This window comes from Schistocerca cancellata, chromosome 2 (assembly GCF_023864275.1).
Source record: "Schistocerca cancellata isolate TAMUIC-IGC-003103 chromosome 2, iqSchCanc2.1, whole genome shotgun sequence".
NCBI classification, from domain to species: Eukaryota; Metazoa; Arthropoda; class Insecta; order Orthoptera; family Acrididae; genus Schistocerca; species Schistocerca cancellata.
In genome coordinates this window covers 131,579,261-131,601,834 of record NC_064627.1, presented here as the reverse complement: position 1 = coordinate 131,601,834, position 22,574 = coordinate 131,579,261, and the positions used below count along the sequence as shown (strand labels likewise).

The following is a 22,574-nucleotide window of genomic DNA, read 5'->3' as shown; positions in this document are numbered from 1 at the left end:
ATTCTATCTTACTGCCAGGCTTTTAATTCTCATACTAGTATGACTTGCTTTCTGTATCAGAGCAGCTTGCGAAGAGGTAGATGACATCAAAAACTAATAACTGATGTACAGACTCCAAGGTTTGATTACCCACACCGTATTTTAATGAGGGAAAATTACAATATACTCTCCTATTCATAAATGAAGAACAAGGTATTCATATGCGAGTGATGATGGGAAAATAATTGTTACGGCGTAATGTCAAGCGCCGGCACGCCAGTTGGGAACGATAGAGAAGCGATGGCTGTGAGAAGAAGTCAGCCAGTCGCACGCTGACTGGACTTCCCTCCAGGAAGACAACGCGACAGCAGCGGCCCCTGTGTGAAGAGGGCATAAGCGCCACGACAGACTGGTGATGGCCCAGTTCAGTAGCACCTTGAAGATTAGCTAGATCTCTTCGCTTGTACTCTCTATGTAGCACAAACTTGGGATGGTCTATACCGAAGAAGATTGCTTATTTTCTGATTCTTCATAACAGTTCTATTGTAGGTGGTAGCAGCTGTTCATCAGCAACCGTCCTCTGGTTTGTCACTGTTGGATCTGAAATTAGTGGCTTCTGTGTAGTCGTGGCTGTTGGTGTAAGTGACCTCACTTTGTCAGGTGGTTCTGCAATTTCGTCTTCTTCTTGTCCATGATGTACTGAGGGAGTCGCCAGCTGTGTTTTCAAAATCTCTGCTTCCCTTCTAATATGGTCTGCAGTTTTCACTATTTGGTTACTAGGACTCCGGGGCTCTGCTTCAACATTTTGCTTTGGTTCTTCAATTTTCGCCATGTTTTCGAACTTCTCACGTATGTTGGATGGCCTGAGATTTCCAGCATCTCGTTTCACTTTTTCATAATTTGTTCCAACTTTTTCTGGTTTTGCATTGAAATCATGTACTGATTTATCAACTCTGTCTGCCTCGAGTCCAAATTTTCCACCAAATCCCTGTTTATGATCCGTTTGGCTTTCATGTTGATGAAGATTTTCATGATGAGCCGAACCAACTGATGATTTATCTTGCCTGTCAGCTTGGACTCCAGATTTTTCACCAAAACCAGCAGCATAATCTTTTTGACTTGCTTGCTTTTCAGTCTTTTCTACGTGATCCCAGCCCAAAGCAGACTTGTCCTGTCTGTCAGTTTCAACTCCAAATTTTCCACCAAATCCTTTAGCATAATCTTTTTGTGACTCATATTTTTCGATCTTTTCTACATAATGCCAACCAGCTGCAGACTTATCCTGTCGATCTGCCTGAATTCCAAACTTCCCACCAAATCCAGAGCTGCAGTCCCTTTGTGACGCATTTTTTTCAATTATCTCTTTATATTCCCAACCTTCTACACTCTTGTCAACCCGATCCTTCTGCACTCCAAATTTGCCCGCAAAGCCTGCACTGTAATCCTTCTGGGACACGTGCTTCTCTATTTTTGCAACATAGTCATGTCCAACATCACACTGATTCATACTATCTTTCTGCACTCCAAACTTCCCTCCATAGCCAAATGCTGCTTTAGGTTCATCTTCCAACTGTCTTTGTTTAAGGATTGCATCTGTAGTTTCTTCAAATAATTTTTTATATCCATTGTACCAACAGTTCTTCCTGAGCCTTCAACTGTTCAGGATGCCGATCGTTGTTTTTGTTCAGTAATATCGTTGGCAAAAATCTGGGTCTGTCTCCCAGTCATCGTCATTTCCATCAGCTATCTGTAGATTTTGTCCAGCAGCCGCCTTCCACGTTGTGCAATATTTGAACTTGAAACATTTTATATGTCGCCCCTTGCTTGCGATACATCTGTGTAATTGCGAAGTTAAGTATAGTATCTTATCTTTTTGTAATAAAACTCATTAATACGACTGTTTGAATGTTTGTCTAGCGAACCGTGAGAGCAAGCTTCCTAGATATCACACTAATAAACACAAAAGAAACTTATTCGGCACGTACTTCTACAGAGCGCGACTTTCTATTAGTTTAACTTTGCCCATAGTTCCTCAACATCCGTCACACTGAAACTAAATAAAGCCGATTCATTGTGCTAACAACAGCTTATCTGCTCTTTCTAACATAAAGTTCTCGTAGCCTTGTTGATGCAATTGTTAACAACAGTAAACAGCGTGGCTATGATTGCTAATTCGTGTCACTGTATTAAAATTGTCAGTGAGGTCAGGTCTGACTGTAGCTTTGGTCCTTCAGAAGAATTAAAGATTTATGTCATTCGATGGTATCTACAAAAGCACCTATTTGTACCAGAGCTATTATGTGGGAAAAAACCTTCCTATCACTGAAACTGCCAGTCAATCGACTATTTCCACTAGAAGACAAGTTTGAGCCTCTCGTCAGATCACAGCTCTGGACAATCCCTGCGCACATGCACTGCAGCGTATATTTCATTAGGAAGGACAAAATTATATCTGTCGTTTCAAGCTGAAATTAGGAGTCATTCGCTGTACCGTGTAGTTCATTCACAATTTGACAGTAAACCACGGCTTGATTCCTGTTTGATAAGAGAGCGATTCACAAGCGACTGGATTAACGATTATTGTCTCTTCCAAATTCAACTGATATTTACAATAAGAAATGAATGAAATATTTAACGCCCTTAATAAGTTGTAAATCGAACCGAAATACAAATTACTACCATTTGATTCGTAATTCTGTTAAATTCTTCGTTTTAGTTCTACTGCACACAGGAATTAGTTCTAAACGATCTGTGAGAGGTAAAGGGGTGAGATACAATAAAATACAAGTAGAAGTACAAGCAAAATGGAAGATTTTTGGCATTTTATGACGCCTTTTGAAGGAAGTGATAGCTAACTAGTAAACAGAGAAGTTACGTCTCAGTCGCATTTAATCAAAATACAGTCGGATTATTCGGGTTACTGACGCGAATTCCTGCCGAACTAATAAAAAATCTTATTGTCCGTTAGATATGGCGTCAAGAGCAATTTCCTGCAGACACAGACCTTGCTTATTAAATTCATTAAAATGTGAGAGAGCTTTTAGTAGACGCTGCCTACGTTTTCGTCTGCAAAATAATATCGCCCGGAAGAGCATTCTGAAGCAAATGTCACTCTTGATGATTTATTAAATCGAATTGTAAGCAACAGAATCGTCAGAGAGATATTGCTAGGGTTTCAGCTGAACTTCGCTGCTGTGTATTTAGGGAAATTCTGTCGAAAAGCAGAAATGTCGTTCCTGAAGTCGCAGAGCCAGCCAGCCACCGGCGTCGCATCTGTTACTGTCTGAACTACCGGTAATAACAGCACTCGAAGCCGTTCTGCAATCTTTCATACAGGGGAGAAAATAAATGATTGCTTTCTTTTCTTGGGCTCATCGAAGGCAAAAATACCTCTACCTGGAATCAGAAAGGAGAAAATGATCTTTGATATAGGACCACCGACGATAAAGACCTGGAATGAGAAAGGAGAAACTTGTTTTCCAGCCTCAGTGGTACAGTAACCCAATCAAGGTTAAAGAATCTTTTGCTAGCGAATATAACTCACCATTACAGGTCTTCCTCATGTATTCGTAAATTGAATTTTGTAACACAATATTTTATGGGATTAATATTAATTTCTGACAATGTTGTGGTGATGTAATAACCAGATATTCTTAAGTGTTTCACTATTCTTCGCAACTGATAGCAGTGACAAGTAAATTTAATGGAACGTCCATCTGAGAATTTTGGACATACATAGGTGAAGAATAACAGTCGTTGAGCGGTAAATGGTTGATAATTGGTTTCCAAAACATAATTGTGCGACACATGTTCTCTGACGTTTTTCTGTCATGAAGAGCAAAATTTATAGCGCAATGCCATACGTAGAGAAAGATCTAAGGGTAACCATTTCCAGTAGCACATTATGTTTTGCTGAGCACCGTTCTGGGAAACGTAAGCATCCATTTAGCTCGAATATCGTTTCAAATTAGGTTTTAATGATTCAGGATTTACATACATTGTGATCTTCTCTAAAAATTGAAGACTTAATAAAATAATAGTTTTTACCTTCTCCTAATAATGACGACATTTGTACGTAACTTAAAACAAATTAATTGTGGAAACAGTATGACACAAACGTAATTCGTAATTTTTCAAACAGAAACAAATCTTAGCTTTGAAATAATTTTAAATCAGTCATAAATAGCTGTCATAACATTCAGATTATAACTTAACTGGACAAATAATTTTACAATCCTTGCACCATTTTGCAATATCCATATCAAATTTATGTTTATAGAAGTGGAAATAGCACTGTTATCAACGGCATACATGCATTCAACATTGTAATGCAATTAACCAACAGAAAGGGGTGTAAACAGCCGAAATTTTAAAATGTTTGTATCACAAACACACTTACAAACTTACTAAGTTAATAAAAGCCTGTAAAAATTAGTACAGTTCCTAAAGACTTCAAATTTGGCTTCAGTATTGGACAGGAAAGGAGAGGAAGATAAAGGTCCAAAAGGCACAAAAGGCACTGACTCACTGTTGTTTGATTACACTCCTGCCGAACAATTACTGAAAGCAGTTACTTCCATCCAGTAAGTGGGAGCATGTGTACATAGGTATTTAAAGAACAACATAAAATTAATCGTATTATGTGTAGATACCACATAGAGAGTAACTGGAAGAATCCTCAGCAACTGTAGTCCACACACGAAGGAAGTGACCCGTGCCAGTTAGAATTGATACAATAAATAAAGAAAATTCCAATAAGATCAGTGTCTTCCTTACAGGTTCCTATAGTAAGCGCAGAAGTATCATGTAGATACTCCTCTGACTATAGTGGCTGACATTACAAGAGAGGCACAGTGCAGTACAGTACAGTCTACAATTAAAATTTCAAGAATGTACGTTGCTAGAACACTCAAACAAATACTGTATAACGAAAAGATCACAGAGATAAGGAACACAAATTCGCGCTCTCATAAACGCTTACCAACAATCGTTTTTGCCGCACATTATTCGCTACAGAAATAGGAGAAAGGGGTGCAGTTTGTGCGTGGCGAGGAGATAGTGGTACATAAAATATACGTGCCACAAAAGTAGCTTGGGGAGTATACAGAGTGTCCTAGAAGGACTGATTAACATTCAGGAACGCTTACTTGAAGTAAAAAAAACTTAGTATGAAGATAGCCCCTATTCCGGTTGGTTCCCGAGATGGAACACATTTTGTTTACATGTGCTCGTGTCCAGACTACTGCTAATTTGCTTATTTGCTGATAAAAGAGTCGTAAAAATGGGGCTAACTACTTTGTTTTTAGAGTTTTGACGTAACTATTAATACATGATTCATGTTTGGCTGTAATTTTTCGTATACCAGACAGAAGATACAAGGAAAGGAACATGTCTCTGGCAAGCATAACCAGAAACATCTTAAGAATTTTTACTATATTGCTGTATGTAGGCCTAAATAATTATATTACAGTTTGTCTTGTCTGAAATACCGGCAGCAGTTTATGCATATTTTCAGGAGTTTTATAAATTTAGTATTAAGAGATGTACCTTAATGATATGTTTTTAACCAGTTTTGGTCAACTTCTGGTTTTCTTTGAATAGCATGGTCGTTATGAAAGTGCTCCTGTAAGTATTTGTCATCGATAACAAGTGATTTACTCATTCGAGTGCTCTTATGGGATTACAGTCCGCTTGAAACGTGTAACTCGATGTTCTCACAACACAGTTCTACAATATGTGTCTCAAGGTCAAGTAGTACGCAAATATTTTCTCAGCTACAGAACTTATTTTTACCACCTCGTAAAGCCTACTTCATTTCTTTTCAGAAAATCGTTGTAGTGCCACAACTTCCTGACGCCGCCATGTTACCTCACTAAACATCAGGCTTCAGTGAAAGATGCGCCTTTGACAGTCTAGTAATGTATGTCTGTGGCGTGCACTTGAAAAAAAAAACCTATATTAAATGTAGCCTACCACGGAAACCATTATCAATATAGCTGGTATATATTTATACTTATAATGTCATAGTAATAATGATAGATGTGTAAGGTTATTCGATTATCTCGTTGACCGATATAATATTCAGGTTATTAAATAACCGTTAACGTGATGACTGGGTGTTGTGTGATGTCCTTAGGTTAGGTAAGTTTAATTAGTTCTAAGTTCTTGGGGACTGATGTCCATAGATGTTAAGTCCCATAGTGCTCAGAGCCATTTGAACCAAATAACCGTTAATTTCTGTAGGGCGGAAAAGAGCGACATTCGCCTGCGAGACGCTCATAAATAATCTCTGAGTGCAGCAATGTTAATCTTAAGCGGATAAGTAATATTGTCTTGTAATCTAATTGTAGAAGACGAAGTTTTTGCATTGGGGTGCTTTATGAAAGGTTGCCATAAGATTAAATCTTAATTTGAGGTACTTGAAGTGAGAATAGTGACCAGATTATTAATTATTTCTGAAAGCATGTAGTAGGAAAGTATTGTTCAGAGAATATACCAAAGATTATGAGTGCTGAGGTACGTTTGTTTATTTTTTTCAACGATTCCCCTAATTTCATACGAATAGCACTAAGACGTTGCTTAGTTCTATCGAAATTAATGCTAACTGATTTGGCGGATAAGCCTGTACGCGGTCACGGCTATAACAAGAGGAATTTTGATCTCTTGTTTTAAATTACGAAATCTATGGAACTGATAATCATTGCTCAGCAAGAGGCAGTTATTGCATAACGACAAACTCCGGTGTATCTACTGCGAGAAGAGTAAGGACGATTTCAGGTTTCAGGGTAGTCGAGGTAGGCAGCTCCATTGCTAAGACTTCCACTACATTCTCTGTTGTTGTGAAAATGTACACCGTTATTACTACTACCATTCAAACTTGGTTACACATCGACCAGGTAGATCGACAAGATACAAGTAAAGGAACATGTCTCTGGCAAGCATAACCAGAAACATCTTAAGAATTTTTACTATATTGCTGTATGTAGGCCTAAATAATTAGATTATATAGACTGGGTCGGGGAGTTTTCTCCGCCCAGGGACTGCGTGTTGTGTTGTCTTCATCAACATCCTTTCATCCTTATCGACGAAGTGGCGTGAAATTGAAAGTTATCATTTTACTTTCGGTATGACAGAAAATATCTTGGAACTTTTTTTATTCAGAAATGGAGATATTCAGTTTGTAATCTACACAGATTACCTTCTTGCCAAGTAATTTAAATTCGATCAAGAAGGAAATTTTAAAGATTCAATAATTATTCCCATTAATAGTATACGCATGCTTAAAATGATCTTTCTTGTCATATTCATGAATACTGATTATTCCTTCTGAGCTTCAGATAGCCGTATCGCGGATATGATAGGGAATATGTTTATATCACGTTTTGCTTTTAGAACGGCTTATACTCTCACGGTTTGACGTATGTCCATTTCCTCCCGAAAGAATTAGTAAATCAACGGCACACTGAGGTGTCCGAGCTCCATAATAGGCTGCTGGCCAATAAAATTGAAACGTCATGACGAGGATGACTTCAACCTGGTGTGAACGTTCTACATACTTTGATATGTAAATGGTAAGAATCTGAATTCGTATTAATGGACGTTAATATGAGGCGTCTCCAACCTTCGCTTTTATAGCGGCTTGAACTCTGCTCGGAATACGTTTAATGAGGTGTCTGAATGTCTGGAGGAATAACAGCCCGTTCTTCCTCAAGAGCCGAAACCAGAGAAGGCAGTGATGGAGGAACATAGTTCTGCTTGCACACTAGGTCTCTAGATATTGTTTAGAGAGAAAATTCAAAGCTGATCATTCATCCTGCAATGTCCGCCCTCGGTAGCTGAATGGTCAGCGTGACGGATTGTCTATCCTCTGGGCCCGGGTTCGATTCCCGACTGGGTCGGCGAGTTTTCTCCGCCCAGGGACTGCGTGTTGTGTTGTCTTCATCAACATCCTTTCATCCTTATCCACTGCAGGTCGACGAAGTGGCGTCAAATTGAAAGACCGGCACCCAGCGAACGGTCTGTCCAACGTGGGGGGGGGGGGGGGGGGGGGGTCCTAGCCATGCGATAAAATAATTACTACAGTGCAGTGTTCAAGACACTGCGTTGACGATCAACAGCTGCATTCACTTAAGAATGAACTAACAAACTGCAGTTGCGGTTCCGTATTATCTGTAGAATATGTCTGAAAAAATGAAAATTTGTGCCGGGTCCAGACGCTTCGGCTGACCGAGCCCGCTTCCGATAGAGACCAGAATCTCCATTTGTCCTGGTGTTTACTTTCCCTGGTGCACGCACTACAGTGTTTTGACCCCCGCACAGGAAAATTTGGGGTATGAATTCCTAAGGGACCAAACTGCTGAGGTCATCGGTCCCTAGACTTATACACTTTTTAAACTAAGTTGCTCTAACTTATGCTAAGAACACCACACACACACACACACACACACACACACACACACACACACACGCCTGAGGGAGGACTCGAACCTCCGGCGAGAAGGGCCTCTAACCGCGTGGGCACTCCGCACGGCACCCCGCACTGGGTGAGAGGCTGTTTCCTCTGTCATATTCTACTGTTAATTGGAAACCATAATCAAAATGTGCGACTTCATTCTTCACTGAATGCGGCTGTTGATCGTCAACGCAGTGTCTCAGACATTGCACTACAGTATTTCATGCCATAACAAGGCAATGACGAGAGAAAACAATGTTCGCAAATGATGGCAGAATACAGGATGTTCGGAAATTCCCGTTACAAACTTCTAGGACATAACTCATATCCGGAAAAGTACTTTATCGTTTCTACGACGATTTCAATTCAGATGATTAAATCATCCATTTCTGCTTGAGGAACTGAACGGGGTGTAAAGCACTTAAATTATTACGCCACAATTAGAAACTGAACATAACCAAATATCCATTTATCTCTTAAGCACATTTGTTTGTAATAACACTTGAATGTGACATGTTGACATTAATCCGAAACAAAAAAGAAATCAGTATACTGTACGTACAGAACAGTGCTCAGTACTGATGCATTACAACAGCGTCTTGATATGACGGGTACCTATGTTGTCACAGACATTGTGTGTACGAAGCCTGGTCTGGTACACACTCCCCATCCCACCTGGTGTCTCTTCAGTTTCCAGCGCAGCGGCCAGAACGCGCGCCAGCAGGTCTTCCTCTGTTTCCATAACAGTCTCGCAAATAAATTTTAAGTTCGACGATTGCTGCTGGACCGTCTCGGCCTATCCGTCTTTCACCATATCATCTGCAGAGATGTCTCCGAACCACATCTGCGAAGGGAGGTGGTGTACCACCTTGCCGAAGGCACATTTCCTGATAGACATCCGGTGGCACAGCTTCCAAGAACTGGTCCAAAGCATTTTGTAGAAAGCTCAGCTATGTAGGACCAGTTAGCTTGAGTCGAAGGAGATATGGCCCAATCACTTGGCTGTCTGGAATACCTGCCAAACTGCTGATACCAAATCAGTCCTGAAATCGAATATATGCGGTACTAGACTTGTTGTTCTCTCAGACATGGCTGTTTTTCGAATTCAAAACACACTCCTTAGTTATCTAACATTCATCTGTGAACAGAACTCGACGTGGAAACAGGAGCGTGTCGATGAAGCGATGCAGTAACACACGCGCAGTAGGCAACGCGTAGTGGAAAGTCGCTTGACCCATAGCGTGCACGTGGTCTCGCGGTAGCGTTCTCGCTTCCCGAGCACGGGGTCCCGGGTTCGATTCCCGGCGGGGTCAGGGATTTTCACCTGCCTCGAGATGACTGGGTGTTTGTGTTGTTCTCATCATTTCATCATCATCCAGGAAAGTGGCGAAATTGGACTGAGCAAAGATTGGATAATTGTACGGGCGCTGATAACCACGCAGTTGAGCGCCCCACAAACCAATCATCATCATCATCATCACATAGCGTGCGCCCTTTGTAAGTGGTACGGATGTAATAACTGCTCGCACAGGTCGTCCCAAACGATACTGTGGCTAATACCTACTGCATGCACAATCATTCGAGTACTCGATGATGCGCTCTCTTCAACGCGATGCAGAACATCTTTAAATTCGGGCTTGCGACATTGCCGTGGAACACAGCAGTCCTGCCTTCTCACGGTGAAGGTACCTGTTTCTCTTTTCGCACCATACAGATATCTTATCTAAGACATTTTGCAATTCGTTTTGGTCATCTGATGTCTTTACATGTCGGTAAATGACAGCATCATCTGCAAACAACTCAGATTGTCTCCTACGTCGTTAATATAGATCAGGAACAATAAAGGGCCTGTAACACTTCCTTGGGGAACGCCGGATATTACTTCTGTTTTACTCGATAACTTTCCGTCTATTACTACGAACTGTAACCTTTCTGACAGGAAATCACGAATCCAGTCGCACTACTGAGGCGATATTCGATAGGCACGCAGTTTGGTTAGAAGACGCTGTCGAGAGCCTTCCGGCCATCAGTTCCCATTCAAAATATTATTTACTCACTCGCCTCCATAAGTCCTAGAAGTTTGTAACGGGAATTTACGAACACCCTGTACTGCAACCACAAGGGAGAGTAGACATCCGTCAAACGGAGATGTGAGCCGCTCCTGGAAGGCGACCGTAAGAAAGAAAAAAACAAGTTGGTAGAGCACTTGGCTGGAAGAAAAAGAGGTTGTTAAGATAGCCCCTCGCAAGAAGCGGGAAATCTGCGTTCGAGAAACAGTCAAATACATGTATTCATTGTTCTGAAATATGCTACACCTAACGCAGAAGCGTAATCGGAGTTCGCAAAGTCATTCCAAAATGGCCATTCATAATTTATGGCTTCCTCTATGAAAGGAAGGACACGAGGCAGTAGACAGCGTAGAGTACGTTATCTTATCTGTGGCTAACGTTATCGATGAACGAGTATCTTATCTGTGGCTAACGTTATCGATGAACGAGTTTAATCGCTGAATTATTACTGGACATTTTATTAAAAACTTTATTAAAAATTTTATTAAAAACTTTATTAAAAACTTTCCCCCCTGAACCATGGACTTTGCCATCGGTGGGGAGGCTTGCGTGCCTCAGCGATGCAGATGGCCGTACCGTAGGTGCCACCACAACGGAGGGGCCAGACAAACGTGTGATTCCTGAAGAGGGGCAGCAGCCTTTTCAGTAGTTGCAGGGGCAACAGTCTGGATGATTGACTAATCTGGCCTTGTAACACTAACCAAAACGGCCTTGCTGTGCTGGTACTGCGAAAGGGCTGAAAGCAAGGGGAAACTACGGCCGTAATTTTTCCCGCGGGCATGCAGCTTTACTGTATGGTTAAATGATGATGGCGTCCTCTTGGGTAAAATATTCCGGAGGTAAAATAGTCCCCCATTCGGATCTCCAGGCGGGGACTACTCAAGAGAATGGCGTCATCAGGAGAAAGAAAACTGGCGTTCTGCGGATCGGAGCGTGGAATGTCAGATCCCTAAATCGGGCAGGTAGGTTAGAAAACTTGAAAAGGGAAATGGATAGGTTAAAGTTAGATATGGTGGGAATTAGTGAAGTTCGGTGGCAGGAGGAACAAGACTTTTGGTCAGGTGAATACAGGGTTATAAATACAAAATCAAATAGGGGTAATGCAGGAGTAGGATTAATAATGAATAAAAAATGCATAGTGAACGCATTATTGTGGCCAAGATAGACACTAAGCCCACACCTACTACAGTAGTACAAGTTTATGCAGATGATAAAGAAATTGATGAAATGTATGATGAGATACAAGAAATTATTAAGGTAGTGAAGGGAGACGAAAATTTAATAGTCATGGGTGACTGGAATTCGAGAGTAGGAAAAGGGAGACACGGAAACATAGTAGGTGAATATGGATTGGGGGAAAGAAATTAAAGAGGAAGCCGTCTGGTAGAATTTTGCACAGAGCATAACTTAATCATAGCTAACACTTGGTTCAAGAATCATAAAAGAAGATTGTACACATGTAGGAATCCTGGAAATACTAGAAGGTATCAGATAGATTATATAATGGTAAGACAGAGTTTTAGGAACCAGGTATTAAATTGTAAGACATTTCCAGGGGCAGATGTGGGCTCTGACCACAAACTATTGGTTATGAGCTGTAGATTAAAAGTGAAGAAACTGCAAAAAGGTGGGAATTTAAGGAGATGGGACCTGGACAAACTGATAAAACCAGTGGTTGTACAGAGTTTCAGGGAGAGCATAAGGCAACAATTGACAGAAATGGGGGGGGGGAGGGGGAAATACAGTAGAGGAAGAACGGGTAGCTCTGAGGGATGAAGGCAGCAGAGGATCAAGTAGGTAAAAAGACGAGGGCTAGTAGAAATCAGTGGGTAACAGAAGAAATATTGAATTTAATTGATGAAAGGAGAAAATATAAAAATGCAGTAAATGAAGCAAGCAAAAAGGAATACAAACATCTCAAAAATGAGATCGACATGAAGTGCAAAATGGCTGAGCAGGGATGGCTAGAGGACAAATGTAAGAATGTAGAGGCTTATCTCACTAGGGGTTAGATAGATACTGCCTACAGGAAAATTAAAGAGACCTTTGGAGGAAAGAGAAGCATTTGTATGAATATCAAGAGCTCAGATGGAAACCCAGTTCTAAGCAAAGAAGGGAAAGCAGAAAGGTGGAAGGAGTATATAGAGGGTCTATACAAGGGCGACGTACTTGAGGACTGTATTCTGGAAATGGAAGAGAATGTAGATGAAGACGAAATGGGAGATACAATACTGCGTGAAGAGTTTGACAGAGCGCTGAAAGCAAGGGGAAACTACGGCCGTCGAAACAAGGCCCCGGGAGTAGACAACATTCCTTTAGAACTACTGACGGCCTTGGGAGAACCAGTCCTGACAAAACCTTACCATCTGGTGAGCAAGCTGTATCAGACAGGCGAAATACCCTCTGACTTCAAAAATAATATAATAATTCCAATCCCAAAGGAAGCAGGTGTTGACAGATGTGAAAATTACCGAACAATCAGTTTAATAAGCCACAGCTGCAAAACACTGACGCGAATTCTTTACAGACGAATGGAAAAACTACTAGAAGCCAACCTTGGGGAAGATCATTTTGGATTCCGTAGAAATATTGGAACACGTGAGGCAATACTGACCCTACGACTTATCTTAGAAGAAAGATTAAGTAAAAGCAAACCTAAATTTCTAGCATTTGTAGACTTAGAGAAAGCTTTTGACAATGTTGACTGGAATACTCTCTTTCAAATTCTAAAGGTGGCAGGGGTAAAATACAGGGAGAGAAAGGCTATTTACAATTTGTACAAAAACCAGAGGGCTGTTATAAGGGTCGAGGGACATGAGAGGGAAGCAGCGGTTGGGAAGGGAGTGAGACAGGGTTGTAACCTCTCCCCGATGTTATTCAATCTGTATATTGAGCAAGCAGTAAAGGAAACAAAAGAAAAATTCGGAGTAAGTATTAAAATCCATGGAGAGGAAATAAAAACTATGAGGCTCGCCGATGACATTGTAATTCTGTCAGAGACAGCAAAAGACTTGGAAGAGCAGTTGAACGGAATGGACAGTGTCTTGAAAGGAGGATATAAGATGAACATCAACAAAAGCAAAACGAGGATAATGGAATGTAGTCGAATTAAGTCGGGTGATGCTGAGGGAATTAGATTAGGAAATGAGACAATTAAAGTAGTAAAGGAGTTTTGCAATTTGGGGAGCAAAATAACTGATGATGGTCGAAGTAGAGAGGTTATAAAATGTAGACTGGCAATGGCAAGGACAGCGTTTCTGAAGAAGAAAAATTTGTTAACATCGAAAATAGATTTAAGTGTCAGGAAGTCGTTTCTCAAAGTATTTGTATGGAGTGTAGCCATGTATGGAAGTGAAACATGGACGATAAATAGTTTGGACAAGAAGAGAATAGAAGCTTTCGAAATGTGGTGCTACAGAAGTATGCTGAAAATTAGATGGGTAGCTCACATAACTAATGAGGAGGTACTGAATAGAATTGGGGAGAAGAGGAGTTTGTGGCACAACTTGACAAGAAGAAGGGACCGGTTGGTAGGACATGTTCTGAGGCATCAAGGGATCACAAATTTAGCATTTGAGGGCATCGTGGGGGCTAAAAATCGTAGAGGGAGACCAAGAGATGAATACATTAAGCAGATTCAGAAGGATGTAGGTTGCAGTAAGTACTGGAAGACGAAGAAGCTTGCACAGGACAGAGTACCATCGAGAGTTGCATCAAACCAGTCTCAGGACTGAGGACCACAACAACAACAATTAAAAACTTTACGAATATAGTGTTTGCCGAGGTTTAAGGGTAGGAAGGACTTGAGATTTACCCCTGAAAGATGCTACTTTTTGACAGGGTGCACTTTCATGTCATTACAATCAATCATCGTCCCGAACTGTTCCTGTACTGTACAAAGCACATAATAATGTAAAATTTCCTTATATCCTTTCGCGTTTAATGTTTTCTCAAGCAAAGTCAAACACGAAGAACACCTCCATACCGTAAAACCACCTCTTCCTTACTTTGATGTTGGGACTACACATGAGAGCAGTTGTCAAACATATACCTTTCAATCGGATTCTCATTGCCTGATTACTCCAAATCAGTCGTTTACAGTCAAACACTGGCCAGTGACATCGCTTTGTACACCACCTCAAGCACAGCTTAGGATTGACTGCAGAAATGTGTGACGTATGGGTAGCTGGTCAGCCGTTGTAACCCATTATTGGTCGGCCGGAGTGGCCGAACGGTTATAGGCGCTAGAGTCTGGAGCCGAGCGACCACTACGGTCGCAGGTTCGAATCCTGCCTCGGCATGGATGTGTGTGATGTCCTTAGGTTAGTTGGGTTTAAGTAGTTCTAGGGGACTGATGACCTCAGCTGTTAAGTCCCATAGTGCTCAGAGCCATTTAACCCATTATTTTTAATTCTCTACGCACAGTCATTGTGCTATATGGACTACTGGTAGTATTTTGGAGCTAATTTCTTACAATTTTTTTTTTTGAACCACCCTCCGCAATGCCTGATGGTCTCTGTCCCTCAATTTACGATGTCTTTGTTTTAACTATAGTCATTCCTTGACGTTTCCACTTGACAAACTCAAGACCAAGAGTCGACTTTGGAAGCATTTGAGGGTCGAAATGGCCCTGAGGGGTTTTTTACTCAGAAAACATCATGTGATCAGTCCACATCCGAAGTCCCTGAGCTCTCCTAATCAATCCAATTTGTGGTTACTGTTTCTACCGGCCTTCTTTCCATAGGCTGGTCCACATTTCATGACATCTAGCTGTCAATTCCCCAGTGCATGGGGGTTTTCGGGTACATTTCCTGAGACCGTGTACATGCGTTATCTTCTTGCTATATTGTAATCGCACAATACGTAAAATTTCGTAAACAGGTCCTCGCTGGTGTGGCAATTTTAGTGCCCAACGATGGATATTTGCTGAAGAACGACGGTTCGGCGTGATGTAGAGTAGGGTGACGGTCGTGGTGGCACGGCACCCTGATGGTCGCAGACCCTGGTCCTGGCGCGCAGGGGCTTTAATCACACTCGCCGCGCAGCCCGCAGGACTTCCTTTTGATGGCGCGGACGCGCAGTCCGTGACGGAAACGGCCCACGTTATGAATTCGCCGAGCCGCGCCTTCTGCCCTCCCGCCGTAATCTCGCCAGCTGGCTTTGATTCACGACCTGCCGGCGCCGCTCCGTTTCAGGCCGACTGCGCGGTTTTTTCCGGCCTGGCAAAGTTTACGTCCGCAGTGAAATGAGCGTAGGGGGTGTCGGGGCCGGATACAGAAATGAATCGGCGCCAAAGGGTCTTTCAAGTTTCCGAGTGGAGCTCCGCCCTTTAATGCAATACGCGGCGGAAAACGCTGTCGACAGACGTTCGAAGATAACGCGGAAGTACTCGCAAAGAGCATCATGTGAAGTCGCCTTCTATTTTCTCTACTCATCTTGAAACTGTTTATGTTTGTGCGTGGATATTAAGGTATTACGTTTCCTAGTTCGGTCTCACTTAACAGTAGCCTGAGACTCGCTACAGACATTAGTAATGTACACGTTAATGCGCGAATTTGTCATAGAAGGAACGATGAAACGTTATGCGGTAGTCAGAAAACGATAAAACTACCCTTATTTTTTGACCTGCTTCCCTTTAGTCAACGTCTTTTTAGCGACAGTTTATAGTGAGTAGTTTCCAGTCCCAAAGCGTTTTTTTAACAAGGTTATCTACTCAAATTGTTTTTAGGTGGACCTCAGAGCGTACAAAGTCTACAGAATAGACTTGAAACCCTACAAATCCATATTTCAAATCGGTTAGTTTTCCAATAAATTTCCAAAGCACACCTGGTGGCTGGTGCGTCATCTTGAGGGCAGATGATTCTATTCTCTTCGAACTGTTGATCCAGAAGTCGTCCGAAGTGTGCTATAGTTATTGCTTTACCCTGTGCAAAGCAATCAGTGACAAGCATTAGTTTTGTCTGACAGATGACATCAATTTTGCCTTTGTTGTGTACTGGTACAAGCTTTTACCTCTGAGCCGTTGTTTCGTTTCTGCCTTGAAGAGGTGGATTAAAATCAGTCCCCGTGACAAAATTGTTGGAGTACAGTCAGCCGGATTCTATTTGGAACGTACCAAATGTAGATTTTAGCTATTTTTGGGAAATCATCAACAAAAGTGCCAGCACTTTGCTCCCACACAGTTAATGCTCATGCGGAAAGTAACGAAAGAAGGAAGCAAGGTCAGAGTTTAACGTGCCTTCGACGAAGGGATTGTGTTAGAGAAGGTTTTTATGGAATACGTAATTCACCACCACTGTGGTATAGTTCTTATGTAAGAAACAGGATGCGTTTAGTTACCGTAGTTTATTCGAGTCATACAAAGAGGGATGTCACATCATCGGCGCAGGGAGAAATTACAAAGGGAGACCCACTATTATTCTTTCTTTATGTAAATGACCCGCCGTTCAGTTAGAATCATTAGGCAGAGATAGTATGTGAGCAAATATTCCGGAGCTTAGTAAAGAAGCATAAGAAGAGCAGTAGAGGTTCTTGTGAAAATTATTGACTTGATCTGAACGAATGGCGTAAACGTATATAAAACACAGTTAGTTCAGTTTTGTACCATCAGCAATATCCCACCGACTAACCTAGGAGGACTACACGTGGTCTAAATGTAGCGTCTTTTGAAAACGTTGTGGATCCAGGTTTCTAACTAAGCCACTGAATAAAAATCATCAGAAAAGGTGACCGAAGACATCCGATGTAAGAAGTCAATGTCAATCTGCCAACGGCTTTGCCAAAGAGGTCGGAGGAGGGGAGAAAGTTTCAGGGGAAAACGCGGAAGAATCACAAATCATCAACCTCATGCGAATGCAAAAGGCAATTAAATCTACTGCATTAAAGACACAGGACATGTGACCTGTAATTGCAAAAGTTTCATGATGATCTCTTTCTTGGCAACAACTTAGAAATTAGTATCCCTTTTGGATAACAAAAGGAGACTGCCAAGGGATGGGAGGGGGGCTGACAGCAAGAAAAATATTGGATAAACCACCTGAAAGGTAGCAACCTACGACAAGGGGTGGTATAAGTTTGAAGGTGAGCTAGAAAATCTGAAAATAGAAATACTCAGTCTAGAAACAGTGGGGTTCAGCGAAGTTAAACGAAAAGAGGATAAGGATTTATGGTTAGACGAATATATAATAATATCAACAGCAACAGAAAATGGTATAATGGAAGTGGGATTTGCTATGAACAGGAAGGCAGAGCAGAGATTGAGTTACTGTAAACATATATATGGCTGCTCTCATTCGAATCCACAGCAAACAAATAACAGTTACAATAGTTCAGGTCTGCATGCAGATGTCACAATCAAAAGATGAGGTAAAGAAAGTGTAGAAGGCTATTGAAAGGGTAATTCAGTACGTAAATGGTGGTGATGGGGAGCAAGAGATACTAAGGAATGAAGAGTTTGACAAAGACAGAAATACGTAGTGCGAAGCATGAAACAGTCAGAAAACTGGTAAGTAAGATAAATAACAAAAAACAAAAAATCAACAACTAATAAACGAGGTAAAAAGTTGCAAGTTCGTAGGTCTGCATAGTGATGAGCAAGAAGTAGACCTGCAAAACGTTAATGTTTGACTACATTTCTTTAAGAATTACAGGATGTGTTGAATGTTATGAGCAGTCTAATGATTGGATTGAGAGTCAATCGAAGAAAGATGAAAATGAGAAGTAGCACAAATGAGAACAGCGAGAAACTTAAAATCATGGTTGTTGGTCACGAAGTAGATGAAGTAAGAAATTCTACTTGCTAGGCAGCAAACTAACCGATGACGGACGGAGCAAGGAGGTCATCAAAAGCAGACTGTCATTGGCAAAAAGGGCATTCCTGGCCAAGAGAAGTCTGCTAGTATGAAACATACGCCTTAATTTGAATAAGAAATTTCTGAGAATTTATGTCTGGAGTACAGCATTGTATGGTAGTGAAACATGCACTTTGGGAAAAAGCAAGCAGAAGAAAATCGAAGCATTTGAAACGTGGTGCTACAGAAGACTGTTGACAATTAGGTGAACTGATAAGGAAAAAGGAGGTTCTGCGCTGAATCGGGGAAGAAACACTGACAAGACGACGTGCATATCTGTTAAGACATCACGGAATGACTTCTGCAGTGTTAGAGGGCGCTGCAGAAGGTAAAATCAACAGAGAAAACAATGATTGCAATACATTCACTAAATAATTAAATTATTAAGGGCGTAGGTTGCAAGTGCTACTCTGAGATGAAGGGATTGGCACAGGAGAGGAGTTAGTGGCGGGCCGCATCAAACCAATCAGAAGACTGATGATTAAAAAAATAGTATCTCGTGTTCTGTTGACACGTTTCACACCATTACGTTTACAGGCCCGCCCCGATAGCTGAGTGGTCGCCGGCACGGTAGCTCAGCGTGGGCGTCAGAGGGTTAGCTGCCCTCTGTAATAAAAAAAAACTGAGTGAATGGATCAATAACGAACTTCAAAGGGCGTCTGGGGACGTCCACCACGAACAATTGCAACGAACTATAACGAACAAAATGAGGTTACAAAAAAAAAAAAAAAAATAAAATGGTCAGCTGGTCAGCTTGACGGATTGCCGTCCTACGGGCCCGGGTTCGATTCCCGGCTGGGTCGGGGATTTTCTCCGCTCAGGCACTGAGTGTTGTGCTGTCTTCATCATTATTTCATCCCCATCCGGCCTGCAGGTCGCTCAATGTTGCGTCGAAAGTAGTAAGACCTGCACCATGGCGGCCGGACCTGCCTCGCAAGGGGCCTCCCGGCTAATGACGCCAAACGCTGTTTTCCATTACGTTTACAGTGGGTACGATTTATGGTACAAGTAGCTGAACGAACTAAGAGCTCAAGAAGACGGAGCAGTAGCGCTTGTTGAAAGATGGAGAAGGAAATAATCCGCTTTTTTCCAAATTAACCATCCCGACATTCTCGTTGAGCGATTTAGAGATATCTCGCGAAGCCTAAGTGTGGATTGCTCGTCGAAGCTGTGAACCGTCTGTCGTATTACTGGTCACCTCGCTTGCTGATTTGGATGTATTCGTCTTTCATCGTGTAAATACGTTTCTCAACGGTACATATGGACTCGTCCGGAGTAGATAATGATTTGAATAGAAAGCCATGTCCGGGATTTGGTGTTACAGTATTACAGTAACAGTCACACGGCACATAAGCCAAGGAGTATGTGCTCGTTTCACTTTCACGTGTGCTGTTGCGACTTGATTGCTGCCCACTGAATTTCGGGTTCACAGCTCAATGTGTCGCATACAGAACGTTATGTTATTCCGTATAACTTTAATTTTGTATTCGATGTGACTCTTCTCTGTTCACTTTATTTCTAACAGAAGTATACTCTTTGTTTTAAACACAGACAAAAAGAAAGTAGGAGCTACCCCCCCCCCTCCCCCCTGCAAGCTCAGGAGACCCATAATTAGTAAATAAAGTACCCCTAAACAAGAAAGATAGTATTCCGGATTATGTTTCAAACATTATTTATGTTAATGAGCTTTGCGTAGAAACAAGTGGGAATGAGCTAAGCACGCTTAGCATTTACATCAGTAACAGCGACAGAGACACAAGCCTATGAAACGTGTTTAGAAACTTAGACGCAAGTGATAACCCAGATGTTAGTGACGAGGAAGGCACATGTGTTTAAGGAGCAAATGTAGTAAACATAGGATGTGTGGCAACTAAATGTGAAGGTGTCATTGTAACGAACTCGAGAGTAAGTGTTGTGAGGTACCATTCAAATGACAGTAATTACTAAATTTTTGGGGCATGAAGCTTAGTTAACAGTATAAACCACTGGCGCTTATAACACAGTTGTTGTCTTGGAGAATACAGCAAATAATGCACAAGCATCGTTTAACTGGTGATAAAGTATATTTTCACGAGAATGGGATACTTAAGTGATATTTAGTTTCTCCTATACATGATTATAGTAATAGTTATTTATAATAAGAGTCGTACGTAATATGATTTACCGTCGAAAAGCAATATGCAAGTAACATAATCTACAGAACCCACGCAGAGTTGTGGTGGCTTGGAGTAAGGAGAGACTATCACCAACATTGTAAAATGTGGTAAGTTTAGCTTATCGACAATGGCTGCAGAAAACCACCTATAGATGTAGGTATTTCCGATTGGCACAGCACAACTCCAGACATTCTGAGGTAGCCGCATCCCGAAGGGAATTTATAGAAATACTTATTGATGAGCACTGAGAAATTCAGAATCACTCCCATTTTTTTGGTATTTTATTCCCGTTTCCGTTTATTCGTAATTAAGTGCAACCGTTTGCTTTCCTGGAACATAGTTATTAAGTTCTACTGCGTAGAACTATCTTTTGTGTTACATTATTTGTGTTAATAATGATAAGTATAGCAATACCCAGAGGACGTGGACTGTAAAGCATACTTTATATGATCTGTTATACGAGAAGAAGACAAGCGTTCAGAAGGCAAATAAAGAAGAAAAGTTTTAAAAATTGGGCCCAATACTTTTTGCCAACACACCAAAAGTAACTGATTGATGACCGCTCACTTTTTTGCAATTTTTTGTGTTCATTTTTTTACTGGACGCTCCTTTCATACTCGTATAACTTTTCTCAGTTTTGCTTGTAAAACTTTTATTTAATCTACCCCTTTCCAATCGTTTAAGGAGCTGTGGTTGGGCGTTAATGACCCTTGTTGCTGAGCGACCATTTCAAACTTCGACATGAACAATAGCGCTAACCATAAACTAATACAGCAACAACTTAGTTACATAATGATTGGGTTTGTCTATTAAATCAGTTTTGCCGTGAAATACCTCTTCCTAATAAAAAATTTCCTTGTGACTCGTTTTCAGTAAAAGCTTGAACGTTCATTTCATTCGATTTATGTTGTAAGGATACCGGTAAAAATTAAATTTTCTCTGCCACGTTGTCGGAGAAATATGTCAGACTGGTCTAGTTTAACGATAGTGCTCCACTCATATGTATTATCCTCAAAAGATGACAGAAGAAAGCTGCGCATTTAGCTTAAACATTCTGAAGATGTACGTTGTTCATTTTTAATGCGCCTGTACAATGTAGACTTTGCAGTACTTACTCTACCTGCGAAGTCTAGAAGTGGAAACGGCAGAGGACTGAAATCTCTAGCTGGATGAAACGAAACTAGACTAACCAGTAACGAACAACGTGCACCGTTATGACATTCTAGCGAGCGCGATTTGAATCTATTCGTGGGGTCAAATAGACCTCGCGCTCTTCGTACGTTTGCTGTTATAGTTTGTATATTTGAAAACGAAATGGAAATTTTTTGGTGGGCAAGTGAAAAGCTTATTACTTGATTTAACTTGTTAAAATGCATCTCAAGTAGTGCAATCGTCACTACCAGAATATAGGAATTAGGAACGAAAAGCTGTTGCATAATCCTGAGAAACAATTTTGGAGGCTTAAGCTGAAAACTGCACTATTTGAGATGACTAATTAATTCGGAACAAGAAGGTGACCATCGCCATGACGAAGCCAGGTACAGCACAGCTGAATTCTTTGAAGTTCTGAAATTGATGCTCGTATTTTCTGAATGAGCGAAAAACATTAGAACAACAGCTCAGGAAGTAAATAATTTTGCCTTTCGAATCATGTTTATTATAACAGAATAAATTGTAACAGTGAATTACATGAACGTTGTACTTAATGAATATTTACAACTTTACAAAAGTAGCTACAGTAGTAATTAATGGAACGAAACACATTGGACTGTGAGCCTTTGTCTTAAAATCAAGAACTCACAGTCCAATCTGTTTCACTCTATTTTATTTTATGGACGCCGCAAATATGTCGGTATACTTTTAACTGTTTTAACCTCATAAGATGAGTCTGAAAACTTGGTAACGGGAGCATTGTCTACCTAAATGGGTTGTTAAGATGTTTGTGGGACATAAAACCGCTGACTGCTACAAATCATTACTGCCGAATAACAAAAACTGTTAACTAACTTCCTGAAAATTGATAATATCATAAAGGCAGCTGCAATTAGAAAAACAAACATCGAAGATT

At 41.1% G+C, this 22,574-nt stretch overlaps 1 protein-coding gene and 1 pseudogene across 1 annotated transcript in view; one reads left to right on the top strand and one right to left on the bottom strand.

Moving 5' to 3' along the window:
- Window positions 1-508: 508 nt before the first annotated feature.
- On the bottom strand, window positions 509-21,882 carry LOC126151751 (src substrate cortactin-like; annotated as a pseudogene).
- Window positions 21,883-22,031: 149 nt separating this feature from the next.
- LOC126151735 (synaptotagmin-15-like) overlaps window positions 22,032-22,574 on the top strand; it is a 159,117-nt gene continuing 158,574 nt past the window's right edge. The window contains exon 1 of the mRNA XM_049915964.1: window positions 22,032-22,044. Within this exon, the coding sequence (XP_049771921.1) occupies window positions 22,032-22,044 (13 nt within the window). The remainder of the gene's footprint in view (window positions 22,045-22,574) is intronic.